Source organism: Cottoperca gobio, unplaced genomic scaffold (assembly GCF_900634415.1).
Source record: "Cottoperca gobio unplaced genomic scaffold, fCotGob3.1 fCotGob3_146arrow_ctg1, whole genome shotgun sequence".
NCBI classification, from domain to species: Eukaryota; Metazoa; Chordata; class Actinopteri; order Perciformes; family Bovichtidae; genus Cottoperca; species Cottoperca gobio.
In genome coordinates this window covers 34,512-51,566 of record NW_021166807.1, presented here as the reverse complement: position 1 = coordinate 51,566, position 17,055 = coordinate 34,512, and the positions used below count along the sequence as shown (strand labels likewise).

General features: G+C 40.7%; 2 protein-coding genes across 6 annotated transcripts in view; one reads left to right on the top strand and one right to left on the bottom strand.

The window, feature by feature from the left end:
* Window positions 1-818: 818 nt before the first annotated feature.
* On the bottom strand, window positions 819-16,671 carry abhd5a (abhydrolase domain containing 5, lysophosphatidic acid acyltransferase a). 3 transcript variants are annotated; one of them, XR_003831849.1, is made up of 9 exons: window positions 16,521-16,671; window positions 15,960-16,040; window positions 14,644-14,729; window positions 11,693-12,068; window positions 4,064-4,218; window positions 3,667-3,778; window positions 3,339-3,525; window positions 1,953-2,108; window positions 819-1,683 (listed from the first exon to the last, which is right to left on the bottom strand). XR_003831849.1 is itself a non-coding variant. In XM_029426255.1 (8 exons), exons 1-8 carry the CDS (start codon window positions 16,556-16,558, stop codon window positions 2,019-2,021), a joined length of 1,125 nt encoding a protein of 374 aa, XP_029282115.1. In that variant the 5' UTR covers window positions 16,559-16,670; the 3' UTR covers window positions 819-2,018. The 3 variants fall into 3 exon arrangements, 2 of the variants coding, with proteins under 2 accessions (XP_029282115.1, XP_029282116.1); XM_029426255.1 differs by having other exon boundaries at window positions 819-2,108; window positions 16,521-16,670; XM_029426256.1 differs by lacking the exon at window positions 16,521-16,671 and adding an exon at window positions 16,337-16,371 and having other exon boundaries at window positions 819-2,108.
* Window positions 16,610-17,055, top strand: part of ano10a (anoctamin 10a) — a 21,883-nt gene continuing 21,437 nt past the window's right edge. The window contains exon 1 of one of the 3 annotated variants that reach the window (XM_029426250.1): window positions 16,610-16,819. The gene's annotated coding sequence lies outside the window, so the exon portion shown is untranslated. The remainder of the gene's footprint in view (window positions 16,820-17,055) is intronic. The other 2 variants (XM_029426254.1, XM_029426252.1) reach the window with 2 other exon arrangements.

Below are 17,055 nucleotides of genomic sequence, written 5' to 3'. Positions count from 1 at the left end.
AAACTCGGCTTGAACGCGGAAAGTCCAGCGCTAAAGTGAAGAGAAAATATCACAGCAACTACATCAAATGTGGATTTTTTTGGACTGGAGATGAAGACGATCCAATCCACACTGTGTTTTGTGCTATGAGTCGTTGCATTGAGTCGTCGCCCTCAGTTTGCATTTTGCGTATCTCTCAGTAGCAAACGATCTTGCTGTGGGTAAATTGCGGCTCTGTACGGACATAAACTCAGTAATAAATGTAGTCAACGTTTCATATGTGTAAAATCTATCAGCATTCACCGTTTAAATCGCATATGAACGAAATGCTTGTAGAATCCGTAGTTGTATTTGTATTGTTGATTTAATGTGTGAACGAGCGATATAGAAAAGTTCACATAAAGCTGTCATTATTAGGCTGTCATTTGTAATATATTGTTGGAGTGGTAAGGAGGCCTATTGTTTTTGGATATTTGGGGAGTTAAGTGGTCTGTGGTTTTATTGGTTAAGTGGTCCTTGGTCTGAAAAAGTTTGAGAAACATTGCATTAGAGGAAAGACTACACATCCCCTCATTTACATGAGTGCTCTCTAGTGGCAGTGAGGGGGAACTGCAGAGGCCTTTTGCCAAACACAAATGCATAGGAATCATTTGTCTCATTGGCAGAGGGCTGACCGCTCCCAAATGTTAAAGGGGGGATGCATATTGACTCATCCTGCACCATAACAATTCAAATCAAAATAGGAGCGAGGCAAAATCAAAGTATTGTATCGCAAATTAAACATATGATGCAAACACGAGATACATTATTCATGTGTGACAGGAGACACAGAAGACAAGTGAACTATGATCATAACATTTTATTATTGTATACCTTTTGAAATATGAGCTGTCCCAGGAGTGAACTTTTTTGGGAGCAAAATCAAACAAAATTTAACATGTTTACAATGACTTAAGTAACTAATTTAAGAAAATCAGTAAAAATACAAAGACATATTTTCCTGTAACAAATAATAACATTGCTGTGCAGACACAGTGCACTTGTTAAACACTGCTCATTTGCGCATCAACGTGACTTTCTTCCTTTTAACATTAAAAGACACAGATTACATCGGAGCATTTCAATTAGGAAATCCACCATGTTCCATCTGTTTAAATATGGTTGTGGGTGTCATGTGTCTGAGCATCATATTCCTGGGGTACCAAATTAGTTTAACATGTAGAATAACTTTATTTGGCATTTATCTCAAATGCTGCTAAATTATTATTTTCAGGCTTAATCTTTATCTGGTAAAGAGTATTAGTGTAAACAGTACTACTAAACAGCACTGCTCAGTAGTAATAATAATAATAATAATAATAATAATAATAATAATAATAATAATAATAATAATAATAATAATAAATTGAATTTATATAGCGCTTTTCAAGACCTCAAAGCAGTAGACAATCTTCGGCATCTAATAATTAAAAAAATAGGCTTCTACTGAGAATTTAATTATACATTAAATGGTTCTCAGGTGTTTTTTTGTAAACAGGAGTCAAAAAGGCCGTTGGGCTGTGCTCCAGCTTCAGAGTGCAGAACAACTGTGTCTTCTAGGTTTCAAATGACCATTTCTGTCTGAGGACAGATTATTGTTGGCTGCAGATAAATCCATAGTTGCTTCCTAGTGCTGATGCAGTGGTGTACTTGTATGCTTCCTGTCTGTATCAGAATGATATGGAAAGACCACAAACCACATGTTAAGCACTAGTAGTACCTCAAACATGACCCGAGCCTTCTGAATGCAGAGGCATCGATTCGGTTTCAGTTTGATATCATTTAAGATGTCATTGCATATAATATCATTATATCATATTAGAAATTATTCTTATTGCATTTCTTCACAAAAATATGCAGAAATACACATACAAAAATACAGAATATTCCTTATTCCTGCTTTGAGAAAGTAGAATCCTGTGTTTCCACAGCACCTGCTGAAGTGAAGTTGCTGGTGCTCCCCTTTTCCTCCAGAGGTCAGTAACCAGCTCATCTGTGCTTCAGTCCACGTTATCACACATGTGCAAAACTGTGTAGTTGAAGTCCTCTGGCTGGTCAGCGTATACATAATGTCCGGCTCCACGGATCGTCTGACACACAGAATAGCTTTTTACCGGAGAGCACTGCACACGGCTATCAAAATACATTTAAAAACATTTGGAAAAAACTATTAAGTTATCAAAATGTAGTTATTTTAATAAGCCTCTTATAGTCTTGTTATGTTACCAAAATTCCTCTCATTGTCACATGACGACACCTGTGCCAACTCTATTTGTTGATGAAGACCATAAGAGGCAGTTAAAAGCTCAGGAAAAATCCAGGAAGTGCACCTTTGAGATGACATTATTTTGCCACATCTTTTACTATGTATCACATTATTAAAGTATATGGTGCTATGATCATTTCTTTTTATAAAAGCATCAAATTTGGTACATTGGTATGGTTCGAGGCCAGAACATTTCAGAAATGGAGCCCTTACAATTAAATAGGATATACAAAATCCTTTTAATAAATGATTTTAACAGCCGGAATTTTAAAATGATTACATTTTCACGGTTATAATTAATTATAAAAAAAATACTGTTTATTTCAATTATCCGATTATGTGGTGTTACATTTTAGTGAAAGAACAATTCCTCTTAAATGTACGCAGCACAATGCCAACCTTAGAGAAGCATTTGATCCTGTTGTCCATATGACACATGAATAGTGCTGACTTTAAGCAGATTAGTGGGTCCAGTGGCAGGAAGTTAGTAACCGCTGCTGCAGATATTTTTAGCATGTTCTTCCTAAGATGTAAGGGACATCTTTGTCAGACAACTGAACTGTAAACTTCCATTTTAGCATGAAAGTAATAGGCTATATGTATAAATGTAATGATAGCAGTTTACAGTGTGTTCACAGCAGTTATGTAGGAGCTGAGTGAGGCCTTGTTTTAGTACATGTCATATTCTTAGTTTCAAACACAGACAGTTATTACACACTGGGAAATCAGTACAAAGTGATATTTGATACATTTCAATTGTTTTCCTCTACTAATAACCACAACTTGCAAATAAAGTGCATCAATAGAATACAAAGAAATAATGTAATGCAGTTCTATATCATCCTTACTGACCGCCAGTCTCACGCATGCACAGGTCGAATATTTATATCAACAAAGTATGTATAAGATCCGGTGTCATCAGGAAGTATACCATTACTTAAGCACTGGCTCTGGCGGTCATCCAGGATTCATAGAACCGTAGTTACATACGTAACTTTCGTTTTACATGATATGGATTATAACTAAAATTAAGTCAAATACACTATGAACTTACTATGATCTCCACGTGAGAGTGCGGCCTCATGTCTTTGATGCTGCTGCCTGAGTTGCTGTCGATGCTGGAGCGGGATCCGTAGATGATGGTGACGGGGATCTGAGGCTGAAGCTGCTCCATCCTCTGCAGCATCGGCCTCGTAGCCCAGCCGTAGGGAATGGTCATACTCTTAAAGGCGGTTTCCCCACTGTGACAATACACAAGAACAACGGAGACAGATGTTGATGACAAGGCACACGTTTAGCATTAACAAATGACTGCCACAAAAGGTCCGGAATAAATAGCTTTTAGGATGCAGGAATGAGGCTAGACAGGGAAGCAGACCGACCTGGGGGTCTGCACGTTCAGGTGGTAGATGTACTCTGACACAGTGTTGTCACTGAACATGGAGGAGAACTTTCTCTTGAAGTCAGGTCTCAAAGTCTGGACCAGAGTGGGTCCTGAAAAACCAAGCATGGCGCCATTAATTAAGAGATAAGGCTCCTTCATTACATTTGACATGGTTATTAACAGCGGGGAGGTTGAAAAACAGTCTGGACTAAAACATCAACAACAGTAAAGTCATTAAATCTTTAATTTCTAATTAATTTTCTTTCTGTATGCTACTGGTGCTCAGCTACTCATTAACTTCCGCTGTCAGGTTTCTCTACTCTTACTCTGTTTTTATTCCCAGGATCGATCCTGTTCATCTCATTGATTAAAGTAGCTCATTGTTCCAGTCTCACCTAGAGGTCCAACCAGTCTCAGACCAGCCAGCGGGTTGAAGGGACTAAACATGGCCCCCAGCGCTTTGATCCACACCGGAATGGGCCGGTCTACCTCTAGTGTGTGGGGGCGCTCAGGGAAACCCCAGGGCTCCACTAGTACAATGTGCTTCACTCTGTAGGCCAGACACAAACAAAGTAAATACATGGCTTATTTCACGTTTTATATCATGACACAGTTTTAGTTGGTTATATTAATACTCACATTCCTCGAGGTACTGGAGTTGCGGCCATATTTGACTCAAACCTCTTGATCAATCCTAAGCCTAAACTAAACTATAACTCTTTTGAAAGCCTTGTTCTTACGCTCTCAAACCCAACATGGAAAACAATAAAGCCAGTTTTATTTGTTACTGTGTACCGCCCTCCTGGTCCGTATTCTGAATTTCTATCTGAATTCTCAGAATTTTTATCAAATTTAGTCCTTAAAACAGATAAAGTAATTATTGTAGGTGACTTTAATATTCATGTGGATGTTGATAGTGACAGCCTTAATAATGCATTTATCTCAATATTAGATTCAATTGGGTTCAGTCAGAATGTACATGAACCAACTCACTGTTTAAACCACACTCTGGACCTTGTTCTGGGATATGGTGTTGAAATTGAAAGTTTATCAGTGTGTCCACATAATCCTCTTTTATCAGACCATTTTTTAATAACTTTTGAAGTCCTGTTACTGGACTACAAGCCAGTAGGCAAAATATCCTACGCTCGATGTTTATCTGAAAGTGCTGTGACTAAATTTAAGGAAGTGATTCCATCAGCACTTAATTCAATACCAGGACTCAATATCAATATAACAGAGGACTCCAATGCTAACTTTAGTCCCTCCCAAATTAATCATCTTGTTGATAGCGCTGCAGCCTCACTGTGAATAACACTGGACTCTGTCGCTCCTCTAAAGAAGAAGATCATAAAACAGAAAAAGAAAGCTCCATGGCTTAATTTACAAATCCGCAAACTAAAACAAAAGTCGAGAAATCTTGAAAGTAAATGGTGTTCCACTAAATTGGAAGAATCTCGTTTAGTCTGGTTAGATCATCTTAAAACGTATAAGAAGGCTCTCCGTAATGCCAGAGCAGCTTATTACTCTTCCTTAATAGAAGAAAATAAGAACAACCCCAGGTTTCTTTTCAGCACTGTAGCCAGGCTGACAGAGAGCCACAGCTCTACAGAGCCTTCTATTCTTATATCTCTCAGTAGTGACGACTTCATGAGCTTCTTTAACGATAAAATTATAATTATTAGAGACAAAATTAATCTCCTCCTGACCTCAATTGGTAATGACTTAACTTCAACTGTTGGAATTTTAAAAACATCTGTAACTCCTGAAATATATCTAGACTGTTTTACTCCAATCAACCATAACCAACTAACTTCAACAATCTCATCGTCTAAACCATCAACCTGTCTTTTGGACCCGATTCCAACGAAGCTGTTTAAAGAAGTTTTACCCTTAATTAACACTTCGTTATTAAATATGATCAACCTGTCTCTATTATCTGGCTACGTACCAAAATCCTTTAAAGTAGCTGTAATAAAACCACTTCTTAAAAAGTCTTGATCCAGAGGTTTTAGCCAACTATAGGCCGATATCTAACCTACCCTTTCTCGCTAAAATCCTTGAGAAAGCAGTCGCAAAACAGTTGTGTGACTTTTTACATAATAATAGTTTATTTGAGGTTTTTCAATCTGGATTTAGAGTTCATCATAGCACAGAGACGGCACTGGTGAAAGTTACCAATGACCTTCTTTTGGCATCAGACAAAGGACTTGTCTCTGTTCTTGTCTTGTTAGACCTCAGTGCTGCTTTCGACACTGTTGATCATGACATTCTACTACAGAGACTGGAACATTGTGTTGGCATAAAAGGAACCGCACTAAGCTGGTTCAAGTCCTATTTATCTGAACGATCTCAATTTGTATGTGTTAACGATAAATCCTCCATGACAGCCAAAGTCAGTCTTGGAGTTCCGCAGGGTTCTGTACTTGGACCGATTCTATTCACCTTATATATGCTTCCTTTGGGCAATATTATAAGGAACCACTCTATAAACTTTCATTGTTATGCGGATGATACCCAATTATATCTATCAATTAAACCAGACGAAACCAATCAATTGGCTAAACTTCAAGCATGCCTTAAGGACATAAAAACTTGGATGTCTAGCAACTTTTTGATGTTAAACACAGACAAAACTGAAGTTATTATACTTGGCCCTAAACGCCTCCGAAACGCATTTTCTAATGACATAGAAGCTCTGGATGGCATTAACTTGGCCTCCAGCACCACTGTAAGGAATCTTGGCGTCATCTTTGATCAAGATCTGTCTTTTAACTCCCACATAAAACAAATCTCAAGGACTGCCTTCTTTCATCTACGTAACATTGCAAAAATAAGACACATCCTGTCTCAAAATGATGCAGAAAAACTAGTCCATGCATTTGTTACTTCAAGGCTGGATTACTGCAACTCATTGTTATCAGGTTGTCCCAAAAAGTTGCTTAAGACTCTTCAGTTGATCCAAAATGCAGCGGCACGTGTATTGACTAGAACAAGGAAACGGGATCATATTACTCCTGTATTAGCTGCACTGCACTGGCTCCCGGTAAAATACAGAATAGAATTCAAAATCCTTCTCCTGACTTACAAATCAATTAAAGGTCAGGCTCCAGCATATCTTAAAGATCTCATAGTACCTTATAAACCAACTAGAGCATTACGCTCCCAGACTGCAGGGTTACTTGTGGTTCCTAGAGTCTCTAAGAGTACAATGGGAGCCAGAGCCTTCAGCTATCAAGCTCCTCTCCAGTGGAACCAGCTTCCAGTTTGTGTTCGGGAGGCAGACACCCTCTCCACATTTAAGAGTAGGCTAAAGATTTTCCTTTTTGATAAAGCTTATAGTTAGGGCTGGCTCAGGTTTGCCCTGGATCAGCCCCTAGTTATGCTGCTATAGGCTTAGACTGCCGGGGGACACCTCCCTGCTCTCTTCCTTCTCCCTCTCTATCTGTATGCATTTATGTAAATGTATGTTACTAACTCACCATCCGGGGTATCATCCCCGGAGTGTCTGTCTCTCATGTGGCAGGTTGCCACTGATAAAGTTTACGTCAGGATCATGAATCGTGACAGCGCCTGCTGACCTGGTCCTGCTGGACACCGGGAAGCCTTATTGACATTTTCCTGGATTCATCCAAACTTTCTATTTCTTTTTTTTCCAACACAACATAATTTCTGTCAAATGTTGTATTTGTACTATGTTGTTTATCCTGAACACACGACATCTATTGCAAGTCTGTCCGTCCTGGGAGGGGGATCCCTCCTCAGTTGCTCTCCCTGAGGTTTCTTCCATTTTTTCCCCTTTAATTTTGGGGTTTCTTTTAGGAAGTTTTTCCTTGTGCGATGCGAGGGTCTAAGGACAGAGGATGTCGTAACCTGTACAGTCTGTAAAGCACACTGAGACAAATGTATAATTTGTGATATTGGGCTATACAAATAAATTTGATTTGATGATTTAGTATTCACTTAATTGCTTTCATAGCGAAAGGTAGATGAGAAGATGGACAACACTCTAATCTGTGTACACTAAATGTGAACCTATCAAATAAGGGGGAAACAGGTACAACAAATCTTCCCACCAACACCTATAATAATGAAACAAACTAAATACAACACATTATCAATTATTACAGGTTTACTGGACTATTTTTTTTGGGGGGGGGGTCCAGTGGAGTTGGAGTTTTCTTCTGATACTCCAGGAAGTTAAAATGATGCCTAGCCTAACAGTGGCTCCTGAGGTCAAAGCCCATCTGGAGGGAAATACAAAGCTTCCCTCGACTGCCCGCCAACGAAAGCTCAGCTTTTACCACACTGCTAGCCAAAATGGCAGATAGTTGTCGTTTAATTGAATGCACATACGGAAGAAAAGACTAGTCTGAACTGTGTTTCTACTAGCACATGGGCTAGGGTATCGAGGGGCAGTTAGGGAATAGCTGGGGTCTCGAGGGGCAGCTGGGGTCTGCAGCAGTCCGGCATCAACTGGAGCGGATGTCTGCAGAGATCCGGCAGCGGGGACGGGAGTCTGCGGAGGTCCGGCAGCGGGAGTCTGCGGAGGTCCGGCAGCGGGAGTCTGCGGAGGTCCGGCAGCGGGAGTCTGCGGAGGTCTGGCAGCGGGAACTGGAGGCTGTCGCGGCCCGGCAGCAGAAACGGGGTGCTGTCACGGCCCGGCAGCAGAAACGGGGGGCTGTCGCGGCCCGGCAGTGGAAACAGGGGGCTGTCGCGGCCCGGCAGCAGAAACAGGGTCTGTCGCGGCCCGGCAGCGGAAACAGGAGTCTGCTGTGGTCTGGGTCTCTTGCGCTGTGACCAGGATGTCGCCTGGAGACTCCGAGGACCTCCCAGGGCCAGGCGAGTGCCCAGAAATGGCTCAGGGACTGTGGTCTGGTGCAGCCCGACAGTAGTAGGAGGTTGACGCAGCGCAACTGGAGAAGGGGGTTGCCGCAGCTCGGCAAAAGGAAGTTGAGTGGAAGGACCGGCAGGGTTTGGCTGGCAAGGTGGAGTGTCCACAAAATCCTGAAGCCACTCAGGTAAAAGGCTCTTCAACTCTGGCTTCTTACCAACCTCTTTTCTCGCCAATCCAGGCTGTCGCATCATCCAACAGGGGTTTCGCTTCCACTCACCAAACAATATAATTAAAGTGTACATTAAATCATAGGTCTCCTCGTCCATGACATCTGCTGAGTCCATGTTTCTGGTCAGATCGTCACGGTGGGGAAAAGGTGAGGACTCAAATGCAAGACGGCAGACGAGGAGATTAAAAAAAAGAGGGCTTTATTCCAAAAAGCTTACAAAATAACAAAAATACAAAAGGTAAAAAGTAAACTGAAAAGACAAACCAGGGTGACACAGGGAGCACGAGGAAGCACAAGGAGAAATCTGCAAGGGTGACACTTAGATGACAATCTGACAAGGAACACTGGGAAAGACAGTGATATATATAAACACAGACACTAAACGAGGGGAACGAGACACAGCTGGGGAGAGAAGCTAAAACACAAGGGCAAGGTGAACGGACACAGGAGGAACAATCAACAATCACAGAGGGAAAACACAGACAGGAAGTACAACTAGACATGACATAAGGGAGAGTGAACACTTCAAAATAAAACAGGATATACAAAAATCCCATCATGACAGTTGTTGGAGCAACATTATCATTCATTAGGAGTCTTTGTGTCCACCTGATGAATGTAAGTCCAATATTCTCTCTTTGTAGCTCTGGTTTCGTCTCCACCACCTCCTCTGAGAAATATTTGTGTCAATATGCTGTCTAAGTGTCTAACGGTCTGTTAAACAGTGGAGTAGAGTTGCAACCGAGACAAACGAGAGCTGAAACTTTATAAAGTTCACAAGGTTGCTCACTACCTTCATCAGGTAGATGATTGTAAATAGATATCCAGCATCATGCAGGAGAACGTGTGCTTCTCTCTGATACACACGTCACATTCAGGTGCAACAGAGATTCTCTGGAGGGGCAATGTTGCCGAGTTCTCTCTTAACAACTTACTTGATAAGCACACATTACTGATAGGAGAGGAGGCCAAAACTATGAACAAAAAAAGTCCCAAGTTGTAATAAACACAACCATTGTGTGTACTGAAAAGCTTTCTACCAACATGAATAAAAAAACATTTTCATTTATGAACTTTATTTGTCTTTTTTTTTTTTTTTTAAATGGAAGGTGTAATATATATATATATACAGCTCTGGAAAAAAATAAGAGACCACTGCAAAATTATCATATATGGTATCATGGTGCATATAGTATATGTGTTTGAGTAAAATTAACATTTTTGTTTGATTCTATAAACTACTGACAACATTTCTCCCAAATCCCTGGTCAAAATAACAAAAAAGATGCTGATGTTGTTTTCAGACCTTGAATAATGCAAATAAAACAAGTTCATATTCATTTTTAAACAACACAATACTAATGTTTTAACTTAGGAAGAGTTCATAAATCAGTATTTGGTGGAATAACCCTGATTTTCAATTACAGCGTTCATGCATCTTGGCATGCCCCCCACCAGTCTGCACATTGCTGTTGGGGGACTTTATGTCACTCCTGGGCAAACATTCAAGCAGCTTGGCTTTGTTTTAAGTGCTTATGACCATCCATCTTCCTCTTGATCACATTCCAGAGGTTTCCAATGGGGTTCAGGTCTGGAGATTGGGCTGGCCATGACAGGGTCTTGATCTGGTGATCCTCCATCAACACCTTGATTGACCTGGCTGTGTGGCGTGGAGCATTGTCCTGCTGGACAAACCAATCCTCAGAGTTGGGGAACATTGTCAGAGCAGAAGGAAGCAAGAGTTCTTCCAGGACAACCTTGTACGTGGTTTGATTCATGCGTCCTTTACAAAGACACATCTGCCCTATTCCAGCCTTGCTGAAGCACCCAGATCATCACCGATCCTCCACCAAATGTCACAATGGGTGCGAGACACTGTGGCTCGTAGGCATCGCCAGGTCTCCGTCTAACCATTAGACGACCAGGTGTTGGGCAAAGCTCAAAATTGGACTGATCAGAGAAGATGACCTTACTCCAGTCCTCTACGGTCCAAACTTTACAGTCTTTTGCAAACCTCAGCCTGGCTCTTCTTTACTTCTCATTGATGAAGAGCTTTTTTCTAGCTTTGCACAACTTCAGCCCAGCCCCTAGGAGCCTGTTTGGAAGTGTCCTCGTTGTGCACTTCACACCAGCTGCCATTTACCATTCTTTTTGTAGGTCACTTGATGTCATCCTACGGTTGTTGAGTGACATTCGAATGAGTTGGCGGCCATCCCGGTCAGTGGAGAGTTGTTTTTGCCCTCTGCCGGTCTGTAGCTTTGTTGTCCCCAATGTCTGTTGCTGGACATTGTTCTTATGAACCTCTGTCTTTGACATTTTAAGGATGGAAGCAACTTGGAGTGGTCTCTTAATTTTTTCCAGAGCTGTATATGTTTATTGCAGCATTTAAGTGCTGGCCTTAATGTAATATTAATGTCTATGTGGGGCCCCTAGGGACATTATTCAGAAGTATCATCCACACACACCCATATGAAACAGTCATGTACACAATTAAAAGCAAAGTCTTTTGCACACATGCTGAATGTTGGACGTCAGCCTGGGCTCATGGAGCTTTTTTAACCATTTTATTGACCTTTCTGTGATAATTTTTTTAGTATCTGTTTTGTCTCCATCACCCTCCATCTTACAAGTAATTTAATACCAACCGTTAAGCTCCTATAAATAGTGCATAACACTCTCACCGATAAGAATAATGTAACAAAGCACCCTAGCTCAAGCGAGATTCTGATAATAACGGAATATTACAAAACCCTGCCATCCTCCACCTCTCAGTGTCAGTCAAAAAGTCTAATTTTCTGAATGTTTCAGATTAAATTATGACTTTGTAACCTCACTATAACAATAATCACACCAAAGTCCTCAATTTCCATTTCCATATCAACAAGATCAGCACCAAAGAATAAAAATCCCTTTTAAATGAAAAACAACAACCCAACAGTACGATAAGAGAAATCTCACCTGCCAGGGTATTTAATAGAGTAGGACACAGCCAGGTATCCTCCCAGGTTGTGTCCTAGCAGTATCATGGACTCCAGACCAACTTTAGCCCTCCACTGCTCTATGGACTCCACAAACTGCTCCTCTGCCTCCTGGGCATCAGTGGAGAACAGAGGCCTGCTGCTCTGTCCGAAGCCCAGCAGGTCCACTGCCAAGACGGCCCGACGCTGCGAGAGAGAATCTAGGTTCTGAGCCCAGAGACCCACGCCACCTCCGAACCCATGGAGCAGAACCAGCGGGGTTCTGTCTTTGACACGCTCACTGCTAAAGGTGAGGGTCCACAGCACGTTGCCGTTGGCGATGGGGACATACTGTTTGGAGAAAGTGCCATCTACACCTGAAAAGACAGGAAATAGAGCAATGAAGAGAAACTTCACCAACCGGTGTGATTACTGCTTTTTACTGAAAGGGAGAAATGAAAGTTGGTCAAAGATACAGTTAGACAGCATAACTCATGTGATGTCCTTTGTCTTTCTTCTCGATAAGACCCAACATTGTTGTTTTTTGAAGTGGCATTGTTGTATATTTACGACTATGATGGCAGGGCTGGACAATATGGCTAAAATAATGCCTTTAGAACAGGCCAATTAGGCTAGCATATATAGCATAAATAAAATTAAGGCCGTTTCACACCAAATCCGGCGATGCGGCGAATACGCAGGTTTTTCCATTCATTTCAATGCCCATCCGTTTTGCCCATCGTCCGGAAAAAAACGCACTCTGTCCGCACCTGCCATCGGCTCAGTCAAGCTCAGGTTGCACACTAGGTTGGCGGGCCACAGAGAAAGTCACTGCCTTACTTGAGCTAGGCAAGCTAACAACACGCTTCAAGATGTCTCTCCAAGCTAAAGATATGTAAAGTTGATTCCGAAAATCACCAATTCCAGAGCAAATGGACTGACAAATATTTATTTACTTTGCCAGCCACAACAAGTAATAAACGGGTGTTAAACTGTTTATCATGCAACAAATGTATTTCCGTGATGAAAGAATACAACGTGAAGTGTCTCGTTTTCTGCCAGTTGTCCCGTGGGCTCATAGGAACGGAGAAGGAAAGTCATTTAACGGAGTCAAGTGGCTTTTGGTTGCTTTTGCACAGAACAAGAGAGAGCCACGATAGCATCCCTGTGTGTAGCCTGGACACTAACCAGACAGAAGAGGACCTTTACCGACGTGGAAACCGTTAAAGATTGCATGCTTGCTGTCATTGATGAAGTGGTTATTCACCAAAAACTAAAGGACAGCGTCACTTCAGCCATTAAAAAAGTGCCTCTCTCAGACACAACAACACTTCACAGAGTGGAACTACGTGCAAAGGATGTGTCGGGGAAGCTTTTGGAAAACCTTTGAAAAGCGGAGTTTATATCAATCGCTGTGGACGAATCAACTGACTGTACTGACATGGCCCAGGATTGCTCTTACCACTTATGAGCCAGACTATGCTGAAATAGCTAAATCAAGACAGTGTAATTTCTCTCACTGACTCAAACAGGCTCAGAATGACAGAAGTCTGATATGTGTGGTAGTTCTATAGTAGTACATCATCTGACTTAGGCATGTAATGTATTCTTAGTGTAAATGCAAAGACAGATCTGCTTTATGAGTCAAACAAGCCTACTTACTGTTAAATTGTAACAAAGTATTGTGTGGCCCACAAACCCCCAGTGATTTTCCTATTTGGCCCACTTGCTTATGAAGTTGAATAGCCCTGCTTTAAAAGATAAACAATATATACCTCAATAGTTTGAATTTCAAAATGATATTTCTGATCCAAGCAATAATAAAGAAATAATAATTTACTCTAAACCAGATGATTTGCATAGATCATAACAAACGTTTTTTCCACTAAATGTCACAAATAATTTAATCAATAATATTTTTTGTCCAACCTTTAGATAATTATTATTTTAGTGTTCAGTCATTCAAAACACTCCCACACAGATTAGGATGTACAGTGTTTTATCATAGAAAACTTCTAGATGTGCCAAAATTGTGAACTTTGTAACGATTCATTAAGTGTCCAGTATGAAGGAGTGAGTAAATGATCACAGATGGTGTTGTAGTAAATATTCATCTAGCAAGTACTTTGTATCTAACATATATGATAATAGTGTGTAATATTCAATGACGTGTGAAAATTCAATATACTCAATCTTGTTGAAAACAGCATATCACGTAGTATGCACAGCAGGGTTGGAAGACAGAGTAAAAGCACGGTGTCATAAAGGAGCCCCCTAGTTAAACCATAAAAACAGATTCATGAGACCCTAAGCAGATCGCGGAGGAGAGGAGGGGGTGATATGCGCTGAAAAATGGGCATATGAGAGACTTAGAATATGCTTGATAACCCTACGACACCCCCTCACTCAGGCTAAGTTTTATGTTTGGAGATGTTTTGTGGACTCAGGTGTCAGATCAAGAGAGAATGTGAAAAACACAGTCCCTTGATTTATTGTTAGGAGACTAAAACGATGGGAAATGGATGAACTTTTAACCTCAGTATCGACATAGAGGTGTGGGCAAATGTGTACAAAAGAAGAGCACAGAACATAAGAATTTAGTGTTTACAGCCGGTTGTAACCTCGGGTGATTTCTTATTTTCATATAAGAATAAACTCTATTGTATCTGACTTTGTTCTTCTCCAGTGAACTTCTTTTGAATCTGTTGTAACTTTAAGACTAGAACTCAAGCAGAACTTCAATAGCTTATTAGATTTAAAGTGTTCGAGGAAGAGGTTCAGACTTCACTTCTGGCCCGGAGAAAATACTTTTTCCACAACAATAGAGTTTAAGTTGATGGTGGCAGTTCCTGCTCACACTGTAGAAAACAATCATCACTATTTTCATTAATACAGCTTCCACATTTTGACAGTCCTATGTGGAAACTAAAAGTTAGAGAAGCTGATCCTTACATCGCAGCATCATGTCCTCTGCAGTCTGCAGCTGCATCTGAGAGGTGGGACACCATGACGGCAACCAGCTGGGGATCCAGCACCACCTTCACACACAGAAAAAGCTTTATGAAGAACAACAGGGCCATGGTGTTACTGCAGTGTAGGACTATGCTTAAAGGATTTAGAAAGAAACAAGTTCAAAAGTATAAGAGAGCATTTATTAAGAGCGTCTCATGTGATCTGATCATCTGAGCTCTGCGTCAGCTACTCAGTGTGGGTTACTCTGTATGAAGCAGAGGGTACTGCCCTCATTTCATAGGCAGGCTCATTTCATGACACCGTTGGGTTTAGGAGACAGAACATTAGAGAGCAGGGCTGGAACAAAAACACGGATGATTAAATTCATCTTCTGGCTTTTTTGTTTCCTCTCTATTTCATGAACCAAGTAAAATACAATACTTTAACTTTTCAACAGAATGTTCTTTTTATATGTTAGCTCATCAGGCTGCAGACTTGTGACAATATGTAGATGTAACGTCTCTGCAGAGGAAACAATAATGTCGCTGACCATGAGCATGACTGGATCTGCATATCACCTCCATCAACTGCACCATCACTTAGTAATCCATGTGAAACAAGTTTAGGCCAAATGATACTTTATCATAACAAATACGTATTTAAGTTATTACTGTGTATTGGCTTGTTCAGTGACTATTAATTGCAGAATTGTCATGTAAATTGGCAACTTAGTGTATTAAAATATATTGGTTGCCAATAGATGGAAAGTTCCTTATGTGAGAGCTCCAGTAAGACTACTTGTTTGATAAACCAATTAGTAAATTAAAACAAAATGTTACAGGTGTGAGTGACAGACTATTGTAAACTGGGCACATTCCCTACATTGAATACAGGATATTTAAGAAAATAATTACAATAATTGGAATAATTATCTGTGTCTGATATGTTTATTTTTTTCAATTAACTGTTAAAATTACATTTACACCTTCTCCCTCCTCAAAATGTCCGTGAATATGCATATATTGTTCATTTCAAAGTTTACCTGCTGGACACAAGATGTCTCCTACTTTACTGAAAAGTCCATTGTATGGGAAGTTTGGTCATTTAAACTGAGATTTAATGTGAGCACAGATAAAGTTTAGCGGTCAGCTGATGAATGTGAAGCTCAAACATCCAGGGAAAGGAACAATAGGAAGAAAAAAAGAATCATGAGTAGAGGGAAGGTTCATCTGAAACAATGCTGCATGCTAAACAGTCTTGTGATTTATGGGGCTACACCACAGGTAAGTGGATGGGTGGTCAAACATCAGACTTACCTTATTGTGGTGTCCACATAGCCCCTCACACTGCTGAGCAGACTGTGAGCACCAACAACAGACATCATTCTCTGAACAATCCTGAAGCCAGAACAAAATGAAACCGCTTGATTAGAGATTAGTTAAGTAGTGCTGTGGTAAATGATGGCTGTCAATAGGGACATATGTGTTCGATCCCCTGTACATAGTAGTTATATGGATGACACTAAAACTACCCATCTTCTCAAACCATAATCTGTGGTAGATACACATTTACGTTTGTCCTTCAGTGTGATGGACTACGCACCGCTGGGCACTGTGTTAGCATGTGTGCTTTCCTGAACTTCATGGTAGTGCCCGACTCTCAAGGCACTATATTACTTAGTGTGTGTGTTTACCTGAACTTTAGGGTAGCCTATCGCCCGACTATTGACAACTTCATTAACTTTGCAGGTGTATGACAACGACATGCAGGTATTTTCTATAATTACACAGATTTGAATATGACATATTAAATATCTCTTGTATTCCCGTACAGACTTTACAAACAGGGACGTGAGTTTGGTTAAAGGAAACACTCACCCTCCGTTCGCTGTCACCGCCTGCTCGTCCATACTCATAGGCCATACTGCAACACGGTCACATGGCCTGAAAGCCTCTGACGTAGAGTCAATATGGTTGAATACGTTTGATTTGTTGTTTGAGATTTCCCCACTAAGCGGTGCCTGTACAGCTCAATTCTATGCGTCCATGCCGCTTCTGTCTCCGCTGCGTTTCTTTATTTATGTGTCACAAAAACAAGCGCACCTAGCTACAAGACGTTGTACACTGCGGAAGTAGCTTCGCTAAACATTTCCTAAACATTGCTGCTTACAGAGCTGGTAAGTTGCGAGCTAAAGGATATTTATAAATTGCGCATATTCAAGGTAACACACATTGTTTAGTTTGCACTGACAGCTTGTGGTACACTAACATGTTACATGTAACATGTTAAGTTACATACCTGAAACTTTTAACTTTACTGTACGTGTTTATTCCCCTCGATGGTAACGTTCAGGTCATTGAGGGCTTTAGAAATGCACATAAATATACTCCACTGTTTTTTAAATATCTTATA

What these genes read in the sequence shown, in the direction of transcription:
- abhd5a (XM_029426255.1), bottom strand. Translation starts at nt 16,558, where the DNA reads ATGAGTATGGACGAGCAGGCGGTGACAGCGAACGGAGG. An exon ending in CTGAACGTGCAGACCCCCAG is followed by an intron (nt 3,526 to 3,666) that starts GTCGGTCTGCTT and finishes GTATTGTCACAG; the next exon opens with TGGGGAAACCGCCTTTAAGA. An exon ending in ACTCTCACGTGGAGATCATA is followed by an intron (nt 2,109 to 3,338) that starts GTAAGTTCATAG and finishes TCTGTGTGTCAG; the next exon opens with ACGATCCGTGGAGCCGGACA.